At 38.5% G+C, this 23,590-nt stretch overlaps 2 protein-coding genes across 2 annotated transcripts; both read left to right on the top strand.

The window, feature by feature from the left end:
- The first annotated feature begins 15,144 nt into the window (after window positions 1-15,144).
- LOC126079791 (olfactory receptor 52D1-like) lies at window positions 15,145-16,089 on the top strand. The gene has a single exon (XM_049891143.1). The coding sequence runs from the start codon at window positions 15,145-15,147 to the stop codon at window positions 16,087-16,089; it is 945 nt and encodes a 314-aa protein (XP_049747100.1).
- A 5,667-nt stretch (window positions 16,090-21,756) lies between these two features.
- On the top strand, window positions 21,757-22,701 carry LOC126079956 (olfactory receptor 52K2-like). Its single transcript, XM_049891304.1, has one exon. It carries the CDS (start codon window positions 21,757-21,759, stop codon window positions 22,699-22,701), a length of 945 nt encoding a protein of 314 aa, XP_049747261.1.
- The last annotated feature ends 889 nt before the right edge of the window (window positions 22,702-23,590 follow it).

The raw sequence follows: 23,590 nt of genomic DNA, 5'->3' as shown, positions 1-23,590 counted from the left end.
TATGTAATTACGTTAGGTAAGGGAAGTAGTGGATTCTGGAGAAATGGTTGTTGATAAATATGAATATGTGATGTTAAAGATGGCATGAGCCGACCAAGCCAGAGCCTAAACGAGGTGTAACAGTTAATATATCCTAAGTAAGTTTATAAGAAGACCAAATGCCTAAGGATAAAAGTAAAATTTAGCTCCCGTTTCTCTATAATAGCTAATGATTTATATATCAGGTTTATTTTTTCTATATACCATACTAGGTAAAATCATGAATTTGGATTTAGAAATGCAAGATATAATCTAAAGCTGACTCTATTATTTACCTCATGTGGAATCTTGCCCAAGTTCCTTAAATTTACTCACCTATAAACTGGGGAGAGTAATACCATTTTCCTCACTGGATTAGTGGGAGAACAAAATAACTTTATACCTGATGGACTTGCCACAAAGTATGGAATAGAGTGAGCACCTGATATATGGTAGCTAATATTTGCCAGAGCCTGTGGAGTATCTCTGCGAAGACAGAGGCACGCTCCTGCCTTTTGAGGAGATGTAAGACAAAAGTATAGAAATCAGGAAACTGCCTGAAGAAAGAATTGATAAAATAACTCTCTAAAGCTGAATGATGTTCGGCTTTCTGATCCATATAATAGAGCATCCATGTAAGCAGAAACAAATCTACCATGATAGAAGCGACCTCCCAATCGTGGGCACACCTTGTTGGATTCAGCAAGTATCACTTATTTAAATTAATTTTGCCACTTTAATAAATAATTATACCTGGTTTTAAAAGCTTACTGAGTACATGGGAAAAGCATTAATGGGGATAGCAATTTTTTTAAAAAGTTTAAGTTAAAAATAACTTCTGTGAGAACAATAGCACACATTTTGTGCAACTTTGCTTTGCATGGTACTCATAAGAAGCTGTTCATTCCCAGTCTCTAAGTGGAAAAGAAGAAGGAAATAGGAGTTTTTTAATGGACAGAGAGTAACATATAGAGCATGGAGACCAAAATAAAAGATTTACTGTTCCTGAAACAGAGAAGACTGTATTTCAGGGGATGGAATACGAACTGTGGTCTTTGTGTCTATGGATCATATGTCAAAGCTATTCAAGGCAGTAGGATGGTCCTATCTTGGATCTGCTCTCCACACCTTACAAGCTCACCTGGTCAAGCTATACTTATGTGTACACGTGCGCACACACACACACACACAGAAAGAACGTTACAAGCTGCAGACTATCTCTTCTTATTTTTACAAATCAAGCAATGCTAGAATCACTTTGTGGGTAAAAATGGCAAAAGGAGCCTGAATATTTTATTCTCATTTTGTCCTTGCCACTAATTAATTGACATGTTTTCTACTCAGTTTTCTTCACATACAGTTAAGTAGATGGTACTAAGTTACATGTGCATCTCCAAATGACATGAATCTTGTCCATCTCTCATTTTGTTGATAAAGAAACCTGGGCCCAGAGAAGGTATGTGGCAAGACAAAGGACAGGCCATTACTGGGAGATGCAGGATTAAGATCTGATTCTATTACACTTCGGCTTCCTCTTAAACTCTGCAACAAGAAGAGACCCCGAATCATAAACAGGTTCCAATCCATGAGGAAGAAACTCGCCCAGATAGATGGCTAGCTGGAATATAAGGACAATAAACGGAACAGATCTTTTCTGCCAGGTTTTGGGTTTGAGGAAGGTATTAATAGCTAAATTTCTGTCGTCATCCACCTCTAGCTGTTCCTTTTCTTGGGTTTGCTTAGAATCTGATCCAATCCCAGGGCAATGCTATAGACCTGACCCCTAGAAAAGTCCTTACACCTCTGAGACCCAACCTCCTTGCAGGAGAAAGGTAACCTCTGCCCACTGACACAGAGCCAGAGGCATTCAGTTACCTACTGAGAAGTTGTCTCCAAGGAATGAGACAAGGGGGGTCTGAGGAAAGAGCCAGGAAATCTCAAATTATGGTTCACTTTTGGAGATTATTAGGAGTGTGGGGAAAGAAAAAAGAGCCCTGGTGGCATAGTGGTTAAAGTGTTCAACTGCTAACTGAAAAGTTGGTGGTCCAAAACCACCAGCTGCTCCATGGGAGAAAGCTGTGGCAGTGTGCTTCCATAAAGATTTACAGCCTTGGAAACCCTGTGAGGCAGTTCTACTACATTCTATAGCATCACTGTGAGTTAGAATCGACTCAACAGTAGTGGGTTTTTTTTTTTTTTTTTAGTTTTAGTTTTGATTTGGGAAAGAAAATCTGAGAAATGGAGAATTCTTAGAGTAGAAAGATGGAATAAAGTAATTTGGTCAACTTTCTTGTATATGGCTAGGCTTATAGTTTAAGGCAAAAAATAGTTGGAACTATATCTCTTCATAAATGTAATGTTACTACTGCTACAACTTTAACTTCTGGACCTACAATGATTACTATTATTACTACTACCACTATTAAACTATTACAACTACTATAATGAAACCATTAAGCTCTTTTAAGTGTAAAAAAAAAAATGTTAACATTTTTTACTTCCATAAGGGAAAGTCACTTCAGATTTTCCATGTTGCCTAGACCAATTTTGAGGATTCATAATTCTCTTCCTTATTCGCTGATACAACTTGGCTGAATTCTATAGCAACTACTGAATATTTCTAATATTATAGTAATTTACCCAAGATCTCTGGGTGATGAGCATCATAGAATATTAGGGCATATTTCAAATGTAAGGTTGATATTCTGACCACACATTCATCTTAATATATAGGACACCATTAATTGTGTGCTATATTAAACTGGATAACCTGCTTACTTTTGAGGAGATGTAAGACAAAAGTACAGAAATCAGGAAACTTCCTGAAGAAAGAACTCATAAAAGAACTCTCTAAAGCTGAATGATGTTCGACTTTCTGAACCATATGATAGAGCATCCATGTAAGCAGAAACAAATCTACCATGATAGAAGCGACTTCCCAATCGTGGGCACACCTTGTTGGATTCAGCAAGTATCACTTATTTAAATTAATTTTGCCACTTTAACTAATAAATAATTATATCTGGTTTTAAAAGCTTACTGAGTACTTGGGAAAAGCATTAATGTGGATACCAATTTTTTAAATAAGTTTAAGTTAAAAATAACTTCTGTGAGAACAATAGCACACATTTTACTTCCAGAAAAAGGGCCTGGTGTGCCGGTTCGAGTTTGTTTGTTTAATTTGGTGGGAGCCTACTCTCTAGCTCTAACCCTCAGATGATATCTCATCATAGTTGGGGCTGTGATCAGACTTCTGGGATTGCATTAGTAGTTCATGACTGTCTATTCCAGGAAAGTTTCTACCTTACACACTCACTATTCTCAAGACCTACAAGACATTAATAATATATTTGCACATATTTTCTCTTCACTTTATATATAAATATATATATTTTCCCTACCAGACCTGTGTGGCCAAATAAATTACTGCAGGAATTTCCTCTAGATTTTATCACATCTTTTTTCTGACTTTTTTTTTTTTTCTGCAACTATCCCATCTGCTTCATTTCATTTGTGTGTGATATCTCAAGATATATAGACTTCACATTTTTTACATTGGTCATTTTATCATTTTATCAAGACCACTGCATCATAGTTAATACAACTTTATATGTGAGACACAACAAAGCCTACTAGGAATAGAGAAGCATGGTTTGATCAGTTGTCTGAGGACTTACAGCTACATTATAGATGTGCAGCTACAAATTGTCGAGTTACCAGATGTCAAATTGGTAAATTAGAATAATGAGCCAAACTGAAAGTAGCCAGCAAGCTTTTATTCACTTACTGTGACAGTGCAAACAAGAGACCAAAGGAGATGCCTACTCCCCAGTGTTCAATTTTTCACTGTGAAACACCACTGGAAAGGGTCAGCTGAATGTAGCACAGATGACAGAATTGTCTCACTTATGAGGAGCCTATAACAAAAGGACTTGTGGACTTTTAGCCTTGGAGAAGGGAGGGGGGAAGAGCTAGGAGTGGAAAGGTCCTGAAACAAAGTAAAGTGCCTTAGCAATGACCACAGATAAAGTCTCTGAGTAAGTCTCTGGGCTAGGAATGCAGAGATATGTATGAGCATGGTTGGCCTGCGGTGGCTGAGCCCTGCAACTCTCTCCAGAAAACTTCAACACACTGGCTGCGCATCAAGTCTGCTTAGGGGCAAGTGCTCTCCCCCATTAGGCCTGCTGGAGAAAGCTTTGTAATTGCTTATTGTCAGGCCTGAAAGGTCACACAGAAGATTTCTCCCTGGCTCTGGACTCCTCACATATGATGCAAATATTCTGTGGTGAGAATGTATAATACCCGCTTATACAAAAATATCATAAGAGCATGACATAATTTGTAATCATGTGTTTGTTCCTATTAGTTTATCTAACTCCCCTGAAATTTTCACTGGATTTTTTTTAGGTTTTTTTCTCTGTGCAACCTCCATTTGAGAAATTTAGAGAAGATATTATTTATAGACAGGATCATGAGATAAACATTTATTTGAGGTGAACTTGTCCCCCCAGCATTCTAGATATTCTGATTCTATTCAGTCTTCTTATACACTTTAATGTCAAATAAGTTGTGTTTTACAGAGATATTTGTTGTTATTGTTGTTAGGTGTCGTCTAGTCAGTTCCAACTCATAGCTACCCTATGCACAACAAAACGAAACACTGCCTGGTCCTGCGCCATCCTTACAATCGTTGTTATGCTTGAGATCATTCTTAAAGCCACTGAGTCAATCCACCTCAGTCAGGGTCTTCCTCTTTTCCCCTGACCCTCTACTTTGCCGAGCATGAAGTTCTTCTCCAGGGACTGATCCTTTCTGACAACATGTCCAAAGTGTGTAAGACGCAGTCTCACCATCCTTGCCTCTAAGGAGCATTCTGGTTGTACTTCATCCAAGACAGATTTGTTCGTTCTTTTGGCAGTCCATGGTATATTCAATATTCTTCACCAGCACCACGGTGCAAAGGTGTCAATTCTTCTTCAATCTTCCTTATTCATTGTCCAGCTTTTACATACATATGAAGCGATTGAAAATACCATGGCTTGGGTCAGGCACACCTTAGTCTTCAAGGTGACATTCTTGCTTTTCAACACTTTAAAGAGGCCCTTTGCAGCAGATTTGCCCAATGCAATGCGTCTTTTGATTTCTTGACTGCTGCTTCCATGGCTGTTGATTGTGGATCCAAGTAAAATGAAATCCTTGACAACCCCAGTCTTTTCTCCATTTGTCTTGAAGTTGCTCATTGGTCCACTTGTGAGGATTTTTGGTTTCTTTATGTTGAGGTGCAATCCATACTGAAAACTGTGGCCTTTGATCTTCATTAATAAGTACTTCAAGTCCTCTTCACTTTCAGCAAGCAAGGTTGTGTCATCTGCATAACTCAGGTTGTTAATGAGCCTTCCTCCAGTCCTGATGCCCCATTCTTCTTCATACAGTACAGCTTCTCAGGTTATTTGCTCAGCATACAGATTGAATAGGTATGGTGAAAGAATACAACCCTGATGCACACCTTTCCTGACATTAAACCGATCAGTATCCCCTTGTTCTGTCCGAACAACTGCCTCTTGTCTATGCACAGATTCTTCATGAGCACTATTAAGTGTTCTGGAATTCTCAGTCTTCACAATGTTATCCATAATTTGTCATGATCCACACAGTTAAATGCTTTTGCATAGTCAATAAAACACAGGTAAACACCCTTCTGGTATTCTCTGCTTTCAGCCAGGATCCATCTGACATCAGCAACGATATCCCTGGTTCCATGTCCTCTTCTGAAACCAGCCTGAATTTCTGGCAGTTCCCTTTTGATATACAGCTGCAGCCATTTTTGAATGATCTTCAGCAAAATTTTTCTTGTGTGTGATATTAATGATATGGTTTTATTTAGAAATGTGATAATGTTCTACAACACTTTGAGAACTGACTGGAGTTACAGACTGATTAACAATGTGAGTGGTTTAGTAGAAGTTATCAGGTGAACAAGCTGAGGATAAGGTGACTAGGAAAATTAAGCACCCATCCTCTGGAACTTGTAACAGAACAAGGAAAAGATATAATTAATATGTTTGAGAAAGCTATTGAGTGCTATAGTATAAGCAACATTTTTGTTCTTGAATCAAGAACTTTGCCTTACTGGTAGAGAATAGGACACTCTACCATGACATAGACATAACTTCACATATGCAGCCACAACAATTGACTGAGTAAACTGGGAAACATGATTCCCCTCACCATGACTTGGATATTGCTGTTGTTGTTGTTAAGTGCTGTCAAGTCAATTCTGACTCCTAGAAACACTATGTGACAGAGGGGAACTGTCTCATAGGGTTTTCTTAGCTGTAACCTTTAAGGAAACGTATCACCAGGTCTTTCTCCTTCAGAGCAGCTGGGTGGATGTCAAGTCCACAGGAAGAATTTATGAAGGTTGGAATGGACCTAAATATGCCCTGAGAGAAAGATATAACTTCTCTACTTGTGGACCATGAAATGGGCCTGCCCCAAAACCCAGACATATAAGTGAATGATAATATTACTGAGTCAGTTAATGTTTATAGGCCGAACCAAGTCATGAAACCTGAGTAAAGGGAAAAAGGTTGTCTTAAGCTAGATTCTCTAGAGAAGCAAAACAAGTAAACTGTATAAATATATAGGGAGAGGTTTATATTAAGGAAATGGCTCATGCTATTATACAGCCTGGATTGTCCCAAGTCTGTGGAGCAGGATAGAGGCTTCTCCTGATTCATGTAGCAGAAGGGCTGGCAAAACCAAGATTGGCAGGTTGGAGAGCAGGGCTCTTGCACGCAGGCTGTGAAGATAGGTGAATTCCAACATCCATGGGCAAGACCACAAGTAAGCTGATAGCTCAAGTCCCAAGAACCAGAGGTCAGATGAACAGGACCCTGCAGCAGGATCCAGAGCAGGCAAAAGCCGGAGTGTCTGCTTATATTCAGATGCAGGCCACATGCCCAAGGAAACTCCCTTTCAGCTGATTGGCTACTCACAACCCATCCCATCATGGGGTTGATCACATGCAAACACTGAGAATCATGGCCCAGCCAATTTGACACAAAGTCTTAACCATCACAGAGGTGTGCCTGCAAGCCCAAAGAACAACAGACAAACAAGTTTGGGCTCCCATCCACACTACCAAGAACATAAAATTTCCCTCCATGAGATGGAACAAAGCAAATGTAGTATTAAATCACTCCCACGGGGCTAAGTAGGGCTGAAGCTGATGAAGCCTAGCATTTCATCTAACTGCTGTTGTCAAGTCTATTCCAACTCAATGTAACCCCAAGGCTGTAAATCTCTATGGAAGCAGACTGCCACATCTTTCTCCCGTGGGGTCGCTGGTGATTTCAAACCTCCAACTTTTCAGTTAGTAGTTGATCGCTTTAACAACTGTGCCATATAATCTCCGTTTTCTTATTGTATAGTAAGAAATATGAGAAATGCAGACTCACAAAACTGCCCACTAGTTTAAGTTCATACCTTTAGAAAATATATGTATTTTATTTACATTGTTGATTTTATTTGCAATAATTTTATTGTTGTATAAATGCATGCAATAGCTTCCTTTCTTGTTTTATAACAATGAATTGTATTTTCTTCCTAGTTTTTTGCATTGTCTTTGCATTTTTTTTATCTAGAAATTGTTTTGCATTTCATTAATCTTTTTCCTATCTTTATAAGTTGTATCTTTTTACTAGAGCCCTGGTGGTGAAGTGGTTAAGAGCTCAGCTGCTAACCAAAAGGTTATTTTTGTTCAATTTTTTTCTCATTTTTCTCAGTTCTCAAGGTATAAAATTACACCATTGAGACATACATTTATATGTATTGTATGTATATGTAAAACAATACAAACAACTACTACATAATACAGATTTACGTCAAAGACAAGACAAAAAAAATAGAACTTATCCTGAGCCATATAGCAAGTTTTAACATATTTCGAATATTTGAAATTATAAAGAGTAGATTCTCTGACAAGACTGGAATTAGAATTAAACTAGAATTGGATAACAAACAGTTATATAAATATTCTCAACTATTTGGAATTTAATCAACACACATCCATTAAAATACCAATTAAAATTAAACATATTTTGAATTTAATAAGAATGAAAGTGCATAATGTCAAATAAGGTGGAATGCAACAAAAGTAATTGTTAAAGAGAAAACCCTAATTTAAAATGTACTATTTATTGCTAAAGAAGGAAGTTTTAAAAATCAATAGCATAAACTTCCTTACCAAGAAGTAAAAATACTGCCAATTAACACAAAAGAATTAAAAGAAAGGAAATGGTAAAGTTAAGATGGAAAAAAACAAACAATTTAGTTCAGAAGACCCTAGAAGTTGAACAGAGAGATAATGACTATCTTAATCTGAATAAACTTTAAGTCATCCTAGCTGTAGTTTTTTTTCGTAGAGCACTATAGTTTAGGATACCCTGGTGGTGTAGTAGTTAAGTGCTAGAACTGCTAACCAAAGAGTCAGCAGTTCAAATCCACCATGTGCTCCTTGAAAACTCTATGGGACAGTTCTACTCTGTCCTACAGGGTTGCTATGAGTCAGGATCAACTGGATGACAATTTTTTTTTTAGCTGTAGTTTATGAAATAAATGCCGTTCAGATTGAGCATGATGATGAGAAGCACTCAAAAATGAGTACATGAATGTACAAACCATTTCCATCTCTAGAAGGCAAGTGGGAATATTTCCTAATTAATACTATGAAATTAGCTTCACTTTGCTGCAAAACCTAGACAGACATCACGAGGGGGATGGAACTAGAGACTAATATCCATTACAAGTATCCTGATAGTTAATTTCATGTTAACTGCCTAGGCTACGGTGCCCAACTGTTTGGTCAAAAGTAGTCTAGATGTTGTTATGGCATATTTACATGTGGTTAGCTTTTAAATCAGTTGGCCTTAAATAAAGCAGATGGTGTTTCAAAATGTAGGGCCCTCATCCAATCAGTTGAAGGTTTTAAGAGCAGAATTGGTTTCAGACTATAAATACACATTATGCCAGAATTCCTTTTCCTCCTCCACCACCAAAATAAGACTGCCAAAATTTCCATCCTATCACCTGACCTACCAATATTGGACTTACTAGCTTCCTTAATACATGAGACAACTCCTCAAAAATAAATCAATAATTTCTCTCTCTCTCTCTATATACATATATGCATGAAAATCTGTTTATAACTCAACAACAAAAAGAAAAATAATTAAAAAGTTGTAAAAGGATTTGAATAAGTATTCTTCTAAACATGCATAAATGCCCAATAAACTCATGAAAAGATAGTCAACATCATTGGTCATTACATTACATTACATTGAACAATTTTACATTCAACAAATCTGGAAAACAATTCACAATTCCTCAAAATGTTAAAGATAATGTTAACATGTAACCTAACGATTCAAGTCCTAGTTATACACACAAAATAATTGAAAACACATGTCCCCACAAAACTTGTACACAAGTGTTCATAGCATCATTACATAATAGCCAAAAAAAAAGAAAAAAACAGAGACAATCTAAAGGTCTATGAACTGGTGAGTCAAGGCAAGTTCCTTGCCCTGAAATTGTGTAGATTATCAATCATCACCAAGTATACAAAATATTCGCCCTTCTGCCAATGATTCCATAGGGACCTACTTGTGTCAGATGTTATTCTTGCTTATCCCATGGGATTATCTTGTGGAAGCTTCTACATGTAGAATCTACATATTTGGTTTACTTCTTGGCTCTGAATTGGTTCTTGTTTGAGCTAGTTAGGGTTGTTTTGAAAGATGGAAAGAAAAAAGCTAATCTGAGCAGCCTAGTAAGCTTGGAAAGATATGAGACAATTGGTTCCTCCAAACACCACCTTCTTAATTTCTAAATTACCTAAATTCAAGGCGGGAGGTATCAACATTTATACAGAGGGAATCAACACTTCTCATTCTCCATGGATGAAGTAAAGAAAGAACTAGATTTTAAAAGGCAATGATCTTTTTTAAGGTTATCATAGAAGCGAGGCTTAATTCTCCTTTTGCTCATACTTCATATTCTACATACATATCAGAGGAACAAAAATATGGATGTCTCATGACCTCTGGACTTAATTACAGGTTGGCATTTTCAGGGGGATGGCAACAAGGAGATTTTATCATGTGTGGTTTTATAAGAAAAGTGTTTGGGAAACCAGTGTGTCTTTTTGTTGAATGTATGCATTTCTCAATTCCACTCTTGTGATGTTCTATGTAGCATTTATGTATTCAATATATTATTGAGAACCTAGTGTGTAATAGTTACTGGTCTAGACACCAGGTTATAACAATATCTGTGGGATTACTTGTGTGTATGTGTGTGTGTGTGAGGACCCTTATTTACCTATAGAATCTCAACTCACATGAATATCTTTTGTGCTCTTTGAGTACCAAATACATTATTCATCTCCCTCCCCCCATTTTCAATCCTTGCCATATAAATTACTTGTTTGCAGTGTTTTTATTTTTTTAATAAGCTAAATCATGTAAAAAGCCACCTCTGCATTGTTCAAGAGTTTCTCACTGTAGTAAATTACAGGGTCTAGTAAAGAAGTCTAGAAAATATATCTTTAGTTAATGACATTTGGAGAGCATAAATAGGTTTACGAGATTCTGGCAAGAGCATGTAAGTATAGCTCTGTATAGGTTCTTATGAGTGCAGATTATAAGGATTTGTTTGACATATAAAGATACTCTCCTCAAGAGCTGGTGGCAGCTCAAGGTCACTTATTTGACATGGAATGGGGAAAACAGAAGGCTAGTAACCAAGGTATTCTTTCCAAGAAAGAATTAGTCCTGAGTTAAATTTCTCCCTCTTCTTTGACCTTTCTACCCCTTACCTTGTACTTATCCACTTTATCTCAGGCCTTCTCTGACTTGGAGATTAAACTCTATACTGGAAGTATGGGAAACAGTATAAAGGAATCTGCTTTACCCAGTAACTGATATCTTGGACATGCTTAGGTCAATTTACCAATCCAGAAAAGGAACCACTCTGGATGTGCTAGAATGTGGGTTTCTGGATGCACAGGAAAGGTCTACCTGCGCAGTGAAAAGATCTAGGTTTGAAACATTGATAATGGGAAGGTAGCAAAGGGGTTAAGGTCAAAAAATGCATTACCCTTAACAATATCTTTGAAAAATATTGATTCAAGACAACACATAGCATGTACCTGTTAAAGGGTACATGATAGAAAGGATCGAAAAAAGAAAAGAAAAAAATCAATATCGTAATATTTTATTTGTCAGATTAAACATATAAACATAGTGGCAAATGAGAGAAGAGATAGAATACATTTCACAAGTCACTCCACGAACCTCAATACCATGTCCAACTGTACAAATATCCCAACAGATCTCACACTGTTAATTACTGCAGACCAACAAAAACACTAGTTATCCAAATATCATATGTGACACCTGAGGCTTAGTTACCTGGGTTTTAGCTTCCTTACTCTTCAATCAGGAGACAGAGACCATTTATTTCTATTTCCAAAATGATTTTTTTTTTTTTTATGCAACCTTTCGGTTTCGGTTGTTTATGCAACCTTCTACTTAAACCGGGGTCCTTTCTCTAACTCCCTGAGAGTTTCACAAGGCCTTTGCTTGAGCACTTCCAATAATGGAAAATTCACTCACTTAAGAGAAATACTGACTCATAGCTCCAACAGTAGGCACCTCAAAATCGTGTTCCATCTAAAATAGTTTCTGATTGTCACTGACAGGAAAACAACCCATGGAGAGAAGTTTAAACCCAAGGTGCCTTTGGATGGGACTTCTGTGCTCTGAGGAGTAATTTTCTGCATCATCCACCTTAGGGAATCTTAAGGATATTCTCTTCAGCTTCAGTTTATCAGAAATTTTAAATCTGTGGTGTTAATAATTTACTGTGCACCCATCATTTTCATCAGCGGATTAGGGATTGTGGTAAAACAGTTGATGTTTCAGAAACAGAGCTTTCAAAAAAACTACCATATGGGAGAAGACAGAAGGGAAAAAGATAGACAACAGTATGTATAAATGTAATAATGTAATAAACATACAATTATATATATATATATATATATATATATATATATATATATATATATACACATGTATCAACTCGACGGCACTGGGGTTGGGTATGTATACCTACATATAGAAAACACTGGTAGCATAGTGGTTAAGTGCTATGGCTGCTAACCAAAAGGTCAGCAGCTTGAATCCACCAGGTACTCCTTGGAAACCCTGTGGGGCAGTTCTGTGCTCTCCTGTAGGGTCGCTATGAGTCAGAATTGTCTTGACAGCAGTGAGTTTTTTTTTTTTTTTTTTTTGGTATAAATATATACAAAAAATATGGCAAGCCATGGGATTATTATTTATAACAGATATGAAACCCATATAGTTGATGCTAAATTAGATGTTTGTCAGGATGTCCTGATAAAAGAAAGTAAAGCAGAGATGTCTAGGGTATTAGACAGATAATTGTTGTTGTAATGTACATTTCTCCATATCAGGCAGATGAAAAAGTTATGACATGGAGAAACTTAATGTGTAGAAATTGGTATCATCTCATGCCACTTTCTCTCTTCCTTACTTTTATGGATTAAATTGTATATCAAAGACATTTCTGAAGAGGACTCAGAAGGAAGTGAGGAGAGCTGTAACACTGGAGACAGCACAGATGGTGAGAAGCAGAAGCAGAGAAACAGCAGCAGCAGAACCAGGAAATCGGCAGGAGATGGCACGGGTGCTGACTCACAAAGGAAGAGAGCTGAGTGCCTTTGGGTAGGATGCTTCCTAACAGAGTGTAGTGTTTCTGTGCTCTTATCAATGGAACTAGGCTTGCTGACCCATGGAGCAGAGTGAGAGCTGAGTTCCTTCTGGCTGAGGATTAATGGCAGAGTAGGGTACCTTCTGGCACATATTGGTAGAGCTAAAGAGCTTTGTAACAACTGCCTGAGCATGTCAGAGGCTGGACCTGCCCAAGAGGTCCAAGAGGCCAAGGGCCTGAGGGGCAGAGGAGCCAAGGAACCAGGAAGCTGAAGCTGAAGTAGCACAGAAAGCAGAGCTACCTCAGTCTCAAAGGGGAGGAATACAACCTCTGTTGTCTCAAAGAGTGGAATCATGGCCTGATGGGTCTCAAAGGATGGGACCAAGGCCTCTTAGGTTTCAAAGAGTCAGATCTTCACCAACTCAGTTCTGGAGTGTGGGGCTGCCATTCATGAGTACCAGGGGGATGGGGTCAGATTTGCTGCCCAAAGCTGAAGGGTCAGGGCTGCTGTGGCCAAGGGGCAGAGAATGGATCCTGCTGGGGCTAAGAGTGTGGGGTTGCCACTCAGATGGACTAGGGAAATGGGGCTGCCCAAATCTGAGGGAGCAGAATCACTGTCCCAGTGGGTTGGAAGACAGAGCTGAAGCCCAGGACTGAGGGGCCTCTACCAAAAGTCTAGGGAGCATGAGCAACAGCCAGAATCTGGAGGGCAGGCCACTGCCTAGATGGTCTCAGGGAACCGAGGATTATTTTCAAGATTTTATAGCTGACGTAAATTGTTCTGCTGGGTTTTGGCTTGCTTAATGCCCATTATTCCTTTTTTTTTTCCCCTTTAAATTTCTCCCATTTGGAAATGTCCACCTTGGGCCTGTTCCACCATTGTATTTTGGAAGTCGATAACTTGCATTCTAGATTTCACAGATGAAGAGGAATTTTGGAGAAGATGAGATTTGGGACTTGCACTTGATTTAAGGTTTTTGGGATGATATGATGGGGTGACTGTTTTACATGTGACAAGGGCGTGAATTTTGGAGGGGGCATAGGGTGGAATGTTATAGATTGAATTGTGTCCCCCCAAAATGTGTGTCTATTTAGGTAGACCATGATTCATACTATTCTGTGGTTATCCTCCATTTTGTGATTTGTTGTAATTATTCTTTGTTTTTTAAACCCTGAGCTCTATGATGTTAATGTGGCAATATTAGAGGCAGTTCTGTTAATAAGACAGAACACAATCTACAAGATTAGGTTGTATTTCGAGTCAACCCTTTTAAGATATAAAAGACAGAAGCAAACAGTAAAGAGAGGGACCTTCTACCACCAAGAAAAAAAAATCAGGAGAGAAGCATATCATTTGGCATGGGGTCCCTGCACTGAGAACCTCCTATTTCCAGGGGAAGATTGATGCTAAGACACATGGAGATCTCTAAGGAATGCAGGGCCCACTGATGTTGAAAGGAGCCAAGGACTTTCCCTAGGGACAACAGAGAAAGAAACCCTTTCCCTAGAGCTGGCACCTTGAATTCAGATTTCTGCCTTCTAAACTGGGAGAATAAATTTCTGTTTGATAATGTCATATGCTTGTGGGTATTTCTGTTGTAGCAGCTCTAGATACCTAAGACACTTACAAAATTCCAGAAATACTGGTTTTCTTGTCTGTTCATTTTGTCCCTTCCACATAGCAATTTTATTTTGTTGTTGTTGTTCTTACTTCCAGGTGCCTATATCACAGAGTGTAAACTGTTTAAACTCCATCATACAAGAACAAGCCTAAATGTGAAATTCTTATCACCCAACCTAATGCTCTCACACACTACTCACTATTTATCATTTTATGCTATATTAACGTTATGGAGATTGTAAAATTCTTGAGAAGAATATTTGATCTATTTCTAAATTGCTAGTGTTTACAACATTGTTTATTACACATTAACTGCCCAATAGCTATTTTTAAATTAAGTACAAGTATGACAAAAAAAATTTTTTTTTCTTTTTTTTTTTTTGACAATAAAGGGAATTCTTTTATTGGCATTGGATGGACATGGTAAATGATACGGTCCCTATGACAACATAAAATGGTACATGCATTATCTTTCTGTATTTCTGAACACAATAATGAAGTATGTTCTTGCTGATTTTATTAATCTGGTCTTTTTTTCATATATACTGCAGATTATGAATTTGTTTTTAACAACAGAAAATTAAGGGTCCACCTGAACAAGATTTCCGTGTTTTTCAGCATCTGTTTGTGATCATCTTCACATAGCAACTTTACCTTCAGGACTTGCAGCAGTACCTAAAGGAAGCAAAGGAAGAAAAAAAAAAAAAATCATGCCACCCCTCAACACTTCTCGTCCCTCTCCTATGACTTTTTTCCTATTGGGAATCCCAGGACTAGAGCACCTCCATGCGTGGATTGGAATTCCCTTTTGCTCAATGTATGTGGTGGCTGTGGTGGGGAATGTGACCATCTTGGCTGTGGTGAGGGCAGAGCGAAGCCTCCACGAGCCGATGTTTCTCTTTCTGTGCATGCTATCTGTCACTGACCTGGTCCTCTCCACCTCTACACTGCCCCGCATGCTCTGTCTCTTCTGGCTCAGAGCTCATGACATCGCCTTTGATGCTTGTCTGACCCAAATGTTCTTCATCCACAGCTTTACTGCCATGGAATCAGGCTTCTTCTTGGCCATGGCCATTGACCGTTATGTGGCCATCTGTGACCCGCTGCGCCATACCACCATCCTCACCCACACTCGCATTGCCATAATGGGTATAACTGTAGTGATTCGTGGTGTAGCCTTCTTTTCCCCACACCCCATTCTGCTCAAGCAGCTACCCTACTGTAGAACACGAATCATTGCTCACACCTACTGTGAGTTCATGGCTGTAGTGAAGCTAGCGTGCGTGGACACAGGGGTAACCAAGCGTTATAGCCTCAGTATGGCTTCCATCATTGGGTCGTGTGATGCCATTCTTATTGCTGTATCCTATGCCTTCATCCTCTGCTCTGTATTCCACCTGCCATCCAGAGAAGCCAGCTTTAAGGCTTTGGGTACGTGTGGTTCCCATGTCTGTGTCATTCTTGTCTTCTATTCCACAGCTGGTTTTTCCATTTTTACTCACCGTTTTGGAAAAAATGTGCCTGCACGCATTCATATTTTTATTGCCAATATGTACCTTTTGGTGCCCCCTTTCCTCAACCCCATTGTATATGGAGTAAGGACCAAGAAAATACGGGAAAATGTTCTTAGAGTCCTAAGGGTCAAAGCTGCCTGATTCTGTTGGATAAGTAATAGAGATAGTTCAAGGATATTTTGAAATAAAAAAGAGAAATGACTAATTGTTCTCACTTCTCCAACCTGAATTGCAATTAGTACCTGAAATTTCTGTTATTTACCAGATGTCTGTAATTCATAGAATTTTAAATGAACAAAAGCTTCAGGTATTTCATTTAGTAAATATTAGAGCAAAGATTGTTAACCTCCCTCTCACTAAGTATATTTTGGAAGATAATTTCAAATAAGGAGTGAACAAAAGGGAAGGATGAGAATGCTAACATAGTAGAAAAACATGTAGAGTTCTCTAGAGAATTATATGCTTGGTGATATAGAGTATGCAGTGGAAAGGATTTTGATCCATGTTTTTATGTGGCTGTGATTCTACTTCTTCTCAAACAGAAACAAATCGAAGCCTTGTTATTTATCCAGATAAATGTCTCATCTTTGTTTTGGAATGTTATCTATAATCCGTGGGCTCTTTCTTTTCTTGACAGCCATCTGTAAATGGAGATTTTGATATTTGTACTCTAAAACTTCCCCATTCTTTACATATTTGTCCAAGAAGCTCACATCCATAGTTAACACACAAAGACTGGCATCTCTTCACTCACCTATTAGTTCATAATTCAACTACGAAGAGAGTGTGAAGTATTCTGCTTTGGAGAACTAGACATATATGACATCATTCCCTTAACATAAGGAACTCAGGATCAGGAGCAATCTTGAGGAGTATATTAGTAGGTTTCTTTTGCTCATAGTAGGTTTGAGATTCATGTAAGGTATTAAATTGTGTGCCCTATAGGAAAGGAAGAAACCCTGGTGGTGTAGTGGTTAAGAGCTGCAGCTGCTAACCAAAAGTCGGCAGTTCAAATCTACCAGGTGGTCATTAGAAACTCTATGGGGCAGTTCTACTCTGTCCTACAGGGTCACTATGAATCAGAATCGACTCAATGGCAATGGTTTAGGGGAAAGAGAGCTCTAATGGTGTAGTGGTTAAGAGCTTGGCATCTATCAAAAAGTTGGCAGTTCAAATCCACGAGCCACTCCTTGGAAAAACTAGGGGCCGTACTGTAGGGTCTCTATGAGTCAGCATTGATTTGACAGCACTGGATTTGGTTTTTTTGGTTTTATAGGAGAAAGGGCTCAGCTAAGGTTCATATTTACATGTCTTCAACACTTGGGGAATGGGTATTACTAGTGAACTCACTCAGGGTCACCATTTGATTTTCTTTTTCCAGTACTCTCTGAAAAATGTAACATGTCTTATTAACCCTGAAATAATTTCTCTTTCTTCACTCTCTCCTTCCACTTTCACTTTCTCACCCTCTTTCCCTCTGTTTTTCTTTCACTCATTTTCTTTTTCATATTCTCATTCTCCCTCACCTCTCTGTCTTCATATTTTCTATTTTTGCCAATAAACAACATTCTTTAATTGGAAGGTTTGTATTCTATTGTGTTTAATAAGAAAAGTCTCTTCCTGATAGATGCCCAAACTGAAAACTTATTCTTACATTTTGTAGGATTTGGAACTCCAAAACATTTTTCTGGGTAGTCCTATAACTTATTGGCTTTGGAGTTACACTAACTGTCTGGGTTAAAACGCCAGAATCTTTCCCCTGCCTAGTTATATGGCTATTTAATTTCTGCTATGTAAAAATAAATAAAGCCTACCTCATACGATTGCTTGAGGATTGCGTAAGATATGTAAAGATATGTATTAGGTAAAGCCATGAAAAAAAAGGGGGGCTCAAATAAGAATGCATATTTTAAAGACAACAAGCTATATTATGTGTGATGATACTTCTATATTGTCATGCATTCTAGTCCAAAAATAACTTTTACTGTCATATACCGTTATCATGTCCTTCCCATTTCTATTCAACTTTAATGCAAAGCTCAGTGCCACCTGAAAGGAGTGCCACCCTGACTGTTTGACAAGAGTTAAATGTTTCTCTTTGTTGATGTATATTGATATGTTAATAATAAAGAAAAGTCCATGAAGTAATATTTTTTATATATACAGTTTCCAGAGTAATTTGAAAAATTGTTTTTGAGGTTTTAGGCAATGAATTATTTATATAACGACTGGTGTTTTTAGGATTAGGATGTAACATTATTAAAGGTATCTTTCATTGTTGTCTTTTGATGGTTCCCTTTCAAACCTCGAAAATGAGGTAATTAGGGAAAGTACTCTTCGCCAGGAGTTCCTGGGTGGTGTAAACTGTTAATGCACTCAGCTTCTAACTCAAAGGTTGGAGGTTTGAGACCACTCAGAGGTGGCTCAGAGGAAGCGCCTAGACATCTACTTTGGAAAAATCAGCCATTGGAAATCCTATGAGCACAGTCCTACTATGACACACGAGGGGTCGCCATGAGTCAGAGTCAACTGACAGGAGCCTGGTACTCTTTGCCATTCTTTTGAACAACAAACTGCAAAAGACTCTAACCTTATGTTATAGTGAAAGGCAGCTGAATTACTTAGAAAGTGTCTTGGAAACAAGAAGCCAAACATCTGAGAGTAAAGCTGCCTGAGAAACAGAGAAATTCACTAATAGTTTTACCAGATCACAGGGGTGTGAGCCACCCAGTGGAAGCTGAGGCCATGGCAGTTCTGTCTGGAAGGCTTTGAAACAGGGAGAAAATACAGAAGAACAGGGAGGGGGGAGGGGAAGGAAACATCCTGGCTTTCCCCATATACTCCTCAATTTATTTCTGCTAGTGTCTCCCATTTTTTTTACCAAACCCAGCAGGCATCCAGATTATCTGTGATCACAGGAAACAAAACCTGGAAAGTTCAATTCTCCTGTAATACAAAGTGAAGGAGGAGAATGAGGTGGAGCAGATCTGAAGAAAACAGATTCAAGCTTGGCATAGCATCCCACCCAAAACACAATGATGCTCCTCTACATGGGAAAGTGCCCTGGTGATACAACTGTTAAGTCCTCAGCTGCTGACCTAAAAGTTGGTTGTTCAAACCCACCAGCCACTCTTCAGGAGAAAGATGTGGCAGTCTGCTTACATAAAGAGTACAGCCTTGGAAACCCTATGGGGCAGTTTTAGGCTGTTCTATAATGTCCTTATGCTTGGGAATCGCCTTGACAGCAACAGATTTGGGTTTGGTTGGTGCATGGGGATAACGCAAATTCCCTACGTCATTAAACAAGGAATGCTCATGGATATTCAGGAATAGGAACGTGGCTAGAAAATTCTCTGAACCTTTTAGTGGTTTTTAGAATTAAGTCTGGTTCAGTGTAAGTCACTTAAGACTATGTGGAGGCGTGAGGATACATTGATGTTTTCACCCCAGTTACTGCATAGACTCATCCCACCACAATGCCCTCCACTTCTTCCACCTCTAATCACATCCATTGTAATGAAACAAGTGTCTCAACTCCATCTCCTATTCGTTTTTGAGCCCAGAGCTCAGGTGTCTAGGCACCACAAAGACTGAGTACCTTCAAGAGACCAAAGGGTGCCTAGAGAGACTTGGAAATATTAGTGTAATTGCCTGCACTCAGACAGCATCCTCATGAGGAGACGTATGCAGGTTTTTCCTTGTAGGTCTGTGGTCCCCCAGGATCAGAAGCGCAAGGGGACTTTTTGCAGTTATAGCTAATGTTCAGCTGAACTCAGGCTGGTTGGTAAGGCAATCCATTTCCAGAGGTAGGATAACCAGGTTACAGTTAGGTGGGTTGTGGTTGAGGTGGGAGAGAATAACTCAGAACTTCCATAAGAAGGAGTGGGACGAAATGAGGCTCTAGGTCAAACCTTGGGTAGCGAAGACTGAGCCCTTGCCGTCTAAAAGGTGGTTCTATCTCTTGACTTTATAAAAGGAGATATAAAAAAAAAAAAAAAGGAGACTGAGTGTGCAAGCTGTAATTTGCATGTTTTTTGTTATCTTTGTAGTATAAGCAAGCTCGAAGGTTAAATCCTGAACTGTGAAGGTCAAAGCCTTTTTTTCTTTCTGTTTTTTGGTTTTTGGTTGGGGGTTGGGGAAATTTTATATTTATTTTGTACACACTTTTTTATTGTAATTTAGATGAATTTTTACAGAACAGGCTAGTTTCTCGTTAAACACTTAGTACACTTTTCTTTTTTTTTTATGACATTGGTTAATAACCCCATGACATGTCAACACTCTCGCTTGTGGACCTTGGGCTCCCTACTACCTGCTTTCCAGTTCCCTCCTGCCTTCTAGTCTTTGCCCAGGAGCTGTTGTGTTTTGTTTTATGGGCCTGTCTAATCTTTGACTAAAGGGTGAACCTTGGGGGTGATTTCCTTACTGAGCTAAAAGGGTGTCTGGGGACTATACTCTCGGGGTTTCTCCAGTATCTGTCATGCCAACAAGTTTGGTCTTTCTTTCTGAGTTAGAATTTTGTTCTATATTTTTCTCCAGTTCTGTCCAGCAGCACCCTGTATTGTGATTCCTGTAAAAGAGCAGTCAGTGGTGGTAGCTAGGACCATGTAGTTTTACTGGACTCAGTCTGGTGGAGGCTGTACTAGACGTGGTCCATTAATCCTCTGGACTAATCTTTCCCTTGTATCTTTAGTTTTCTTCATTCTCCCTTGCTCCTGAAAGGATGAGACCAGTGGAGTATCTTAGGTGGTCGCTTACAGGATTTTAAGACCCCAGACGCTACTCACCCTTATTTTTCTTAAAGTACCTAGTTCTATTCAGGCTAAAAGATACCCCATATTACATAAGCTCATTATATACTGACATTGGAATCAAAATAATGATCAATTTAAAATTCGGTGTTGTTAAGTTTCCAGAATACCTGTTCACACATTTCAAGGTAACCTTTCTGATAACCTGATATCTGTGCAGAAAGAATTGCATAGAAGTGTCTTCCTAGAAAGCAAAAGTCAGTGTTAAGTGCATTGTGTAACTCTGAGGAACATATTATGCACCTTCATGAAGAACCTGATTGATCATTTACAAGAGAGCAGAAACCTTTAGGCACCTGAATACCCATGTTTCCCATAGGCGTTCCTCTCCTTATCGGATTGTTCCTGATAAGAATGGTCATTTCTTAGCATTCAGTTTCACCGGTTTCATGAAAATAAAAGTCTTCCTTTATTAAATTAACTCAATGACTGACCTTCTAATATATTACCAGCTATGTCCATGCCTCTCTTCACTCTGCTCTCTCAACTAATTGACTCTAATGTTCTTTGATATTTCCAAGTCTCTTCGTTCTGTTATTCACAAGCCTATTATTGAAAAAGGATGAAATTGGTTAATACACACATGACTAATATCATTCATAATACTTGGGCTTTTATTTTACCCACTCTTTCACATGTTAGAAAGTTATATCTCCATATTTAGTAATACATCAACTACTACCTCTTTTACGCTACTAAAATGTACCTAGCCTGCTGAGCAACACTTTCTGAAAAAAGTCAAGGGCATCACTTAAACAAGTGAAAGTGTGTTGCAATTACAGCTTTCTTCCTTTATAGCCCCTGTGTCATCTGTGAGAAAGCACTTGAAGCACTGAAAGAAGAGACTGCAGAGGAAATCATTCAAAAGCGAATGGTACGTTGTCAGAATGTCAACATCTCTCAAAGACCATAAGAATGAAGAAACTTTTTTATTCACATATTTACTGTTTTCATTATTTTAATTTGGAACATTTATTGAGCATCCATTGTTTGCATAATGGTAGCACTTAACAGGACCGATCCTCAACCTACCATCTTCCTACTGCTTGGGATTCCAGGGCTGGAGACTGCCCACATCTGGATCTCCATCCCTTTCTGCCTGGTCTATCTGCTGGCACTGATGGGAAATGCTGCCCTTTTATTAATTGTCAAGTCAGACCCCAAGCTGCATGAGCCTATGTACCTCTTTCTATGCATGCTCTCTGGGACTGACTTGATGCTCACTTCTTCTACACTTCCCAAGTTACTCAGCCTCTTTTGGTTCAATGACAGAGAGATCTGTTTTGAAGCCTGCCTCACTCAAATGTACTTTATCCATTCTCTGTCTACCATGGAATCTGGATTTATGTTGGCCATGGCTTTTGACCGTTATGTGGCCATTTGCCACCCACTGAGACATTCTACCATGCTGACACCTGCAGTCATTGTAGGCTTGGGTTTGGCCATTGTCCTTAGAGGAGCTGTACTCCTCAGTCCACACCCCTTCCTTCTAAGGTGGCTCTCCTACTGCAAAACTAATCTCATTTCCCATACTTACTGTGAGTTCATGGCCCTAATAAAGCTGGTTTGTGATAAAACCATGATTCGCCGAGCCTACAGCCTAATTGTGGCCTTCCTGACAGCGGGGCTAGACTTCATCTTGATCATTTGCTCCTATGTTCTTATCCTGCTCACTGTCTTCCAACTCCCATCCAAGGCAGCCCGCCTCAGGACCTTAAGCACCTGTGTCTCCCATATATGGGTCATTTTGATGTTTTATACACCAGCCTTTTTCTCCTTTCTTACCCACAGGTTTGGCCACCACATTGCTCCACATATCCACATTTTCGTAGCTAATGTATATCTCCTTATTCCACCTATGATGAACCCCGTTATTTATGGTGTTAAAACCAAGAGGATCAGGGAGGGATTCTTTAAAATCTTAACAATTAAAAGTGTTTGACTTTGCAAAGATTTGTGATTCCCCAGGTCATCAAAAAATGGAAGGATGTTTAAGCAATTAAAAAATTCAAAATGAAGCAGGATTATCTTAGAGTGGAATTATTTTCATTAAACTTGAGATTCATATTGGGCTAGGAAGTTATGTTAAGCGTATTGATTCCAGTGAGCAATAGAATGTATACAAGACAGATCGTAAAGAGCAAAAACATTTGGGGAACCCTTTTAGTTATTATGATTTGTCTGTCTAAATATAGTAATTAGTATATAGATTTTGGGATTTATTAAATCATTACTAATTTTATATTGAAAGGATATTTAGAGATAGTCTTTGCTGCTTATGTAGACTATGATCCCTGAACTCATTATTTACAGAGTGGGAATTATAATTCATACATATTTTCTTCACCAAAGACTCACTTATGAGATGTGCTATATTCTTCTCAAATTGATAGCAGTTATGAAAATATTAAATTAGAGAATAATACTTGTACCATGATATATTTTGGAGTTAAAACATAATTATCCATTTTTTAAAGAAAATATTACATGCACAGAGTGAACTAATTTACAATTATAGCAACAGATTTAATATTAAAAGTAAATTCTCTCTTTGCCCACCACCTGCTACTGTTGTTTTCATAGCTGCAGTAGTTGCAAGATAACCATGCACGGAGCAGAGAGAAATAGGACGAGGACAATGAAAATGCCAAAAGCTCAGTCTTCTTACTGAAATTAAATATTTTTCTAGGATTATAAATTCCTCAGATTTTTGCCAGAACAATTTCCCTGAGTTCTGAAGAAGTTGATTTTGACAGTTTTGACCAATGTTTTGAATTGCTTTTGTTTGGTGTGCCTTTGTGTTGTTTTGGCCCCTGGGTGGCACAAATGCT

This window comes from Elephas maximus, chromosome 7 (assembly GCF_024166365.1).
Source record: "Elephas maximus indicus isolate mEleMax1 chromosome 7, mEleMax1 primary haplotype, whole genome shotgun sequence".
Taxonomy (NCBI): domain Eukaryota; kingdom Metazoa; phylum Chordata; class Mammalia; order Proboscidea; family Elephantidae; genus Elephas; species Elephas maximus.
Note: the sequence above shows the minus strand (reverse complement) of the source record. Positions and strands in the feature narration are given on the sequence as shown.

Bases quoted from the DNA above. Each gene is read 5' to 3' on its own strand.
- LOC126079956 (XM_049891304.1), top strand. From the start codon at position 21,757: ATGGTAGCACTTAACAGGACCGATCCTCAACCTACCATCTTCCTACTG.
- LOC126079791 (XM_049891143.1), top strand. From the start codon at position 15,145: ATGCCACCCCTCAACACTTCTCGTCCCTCTCCTATGACTTTTTTCCTA.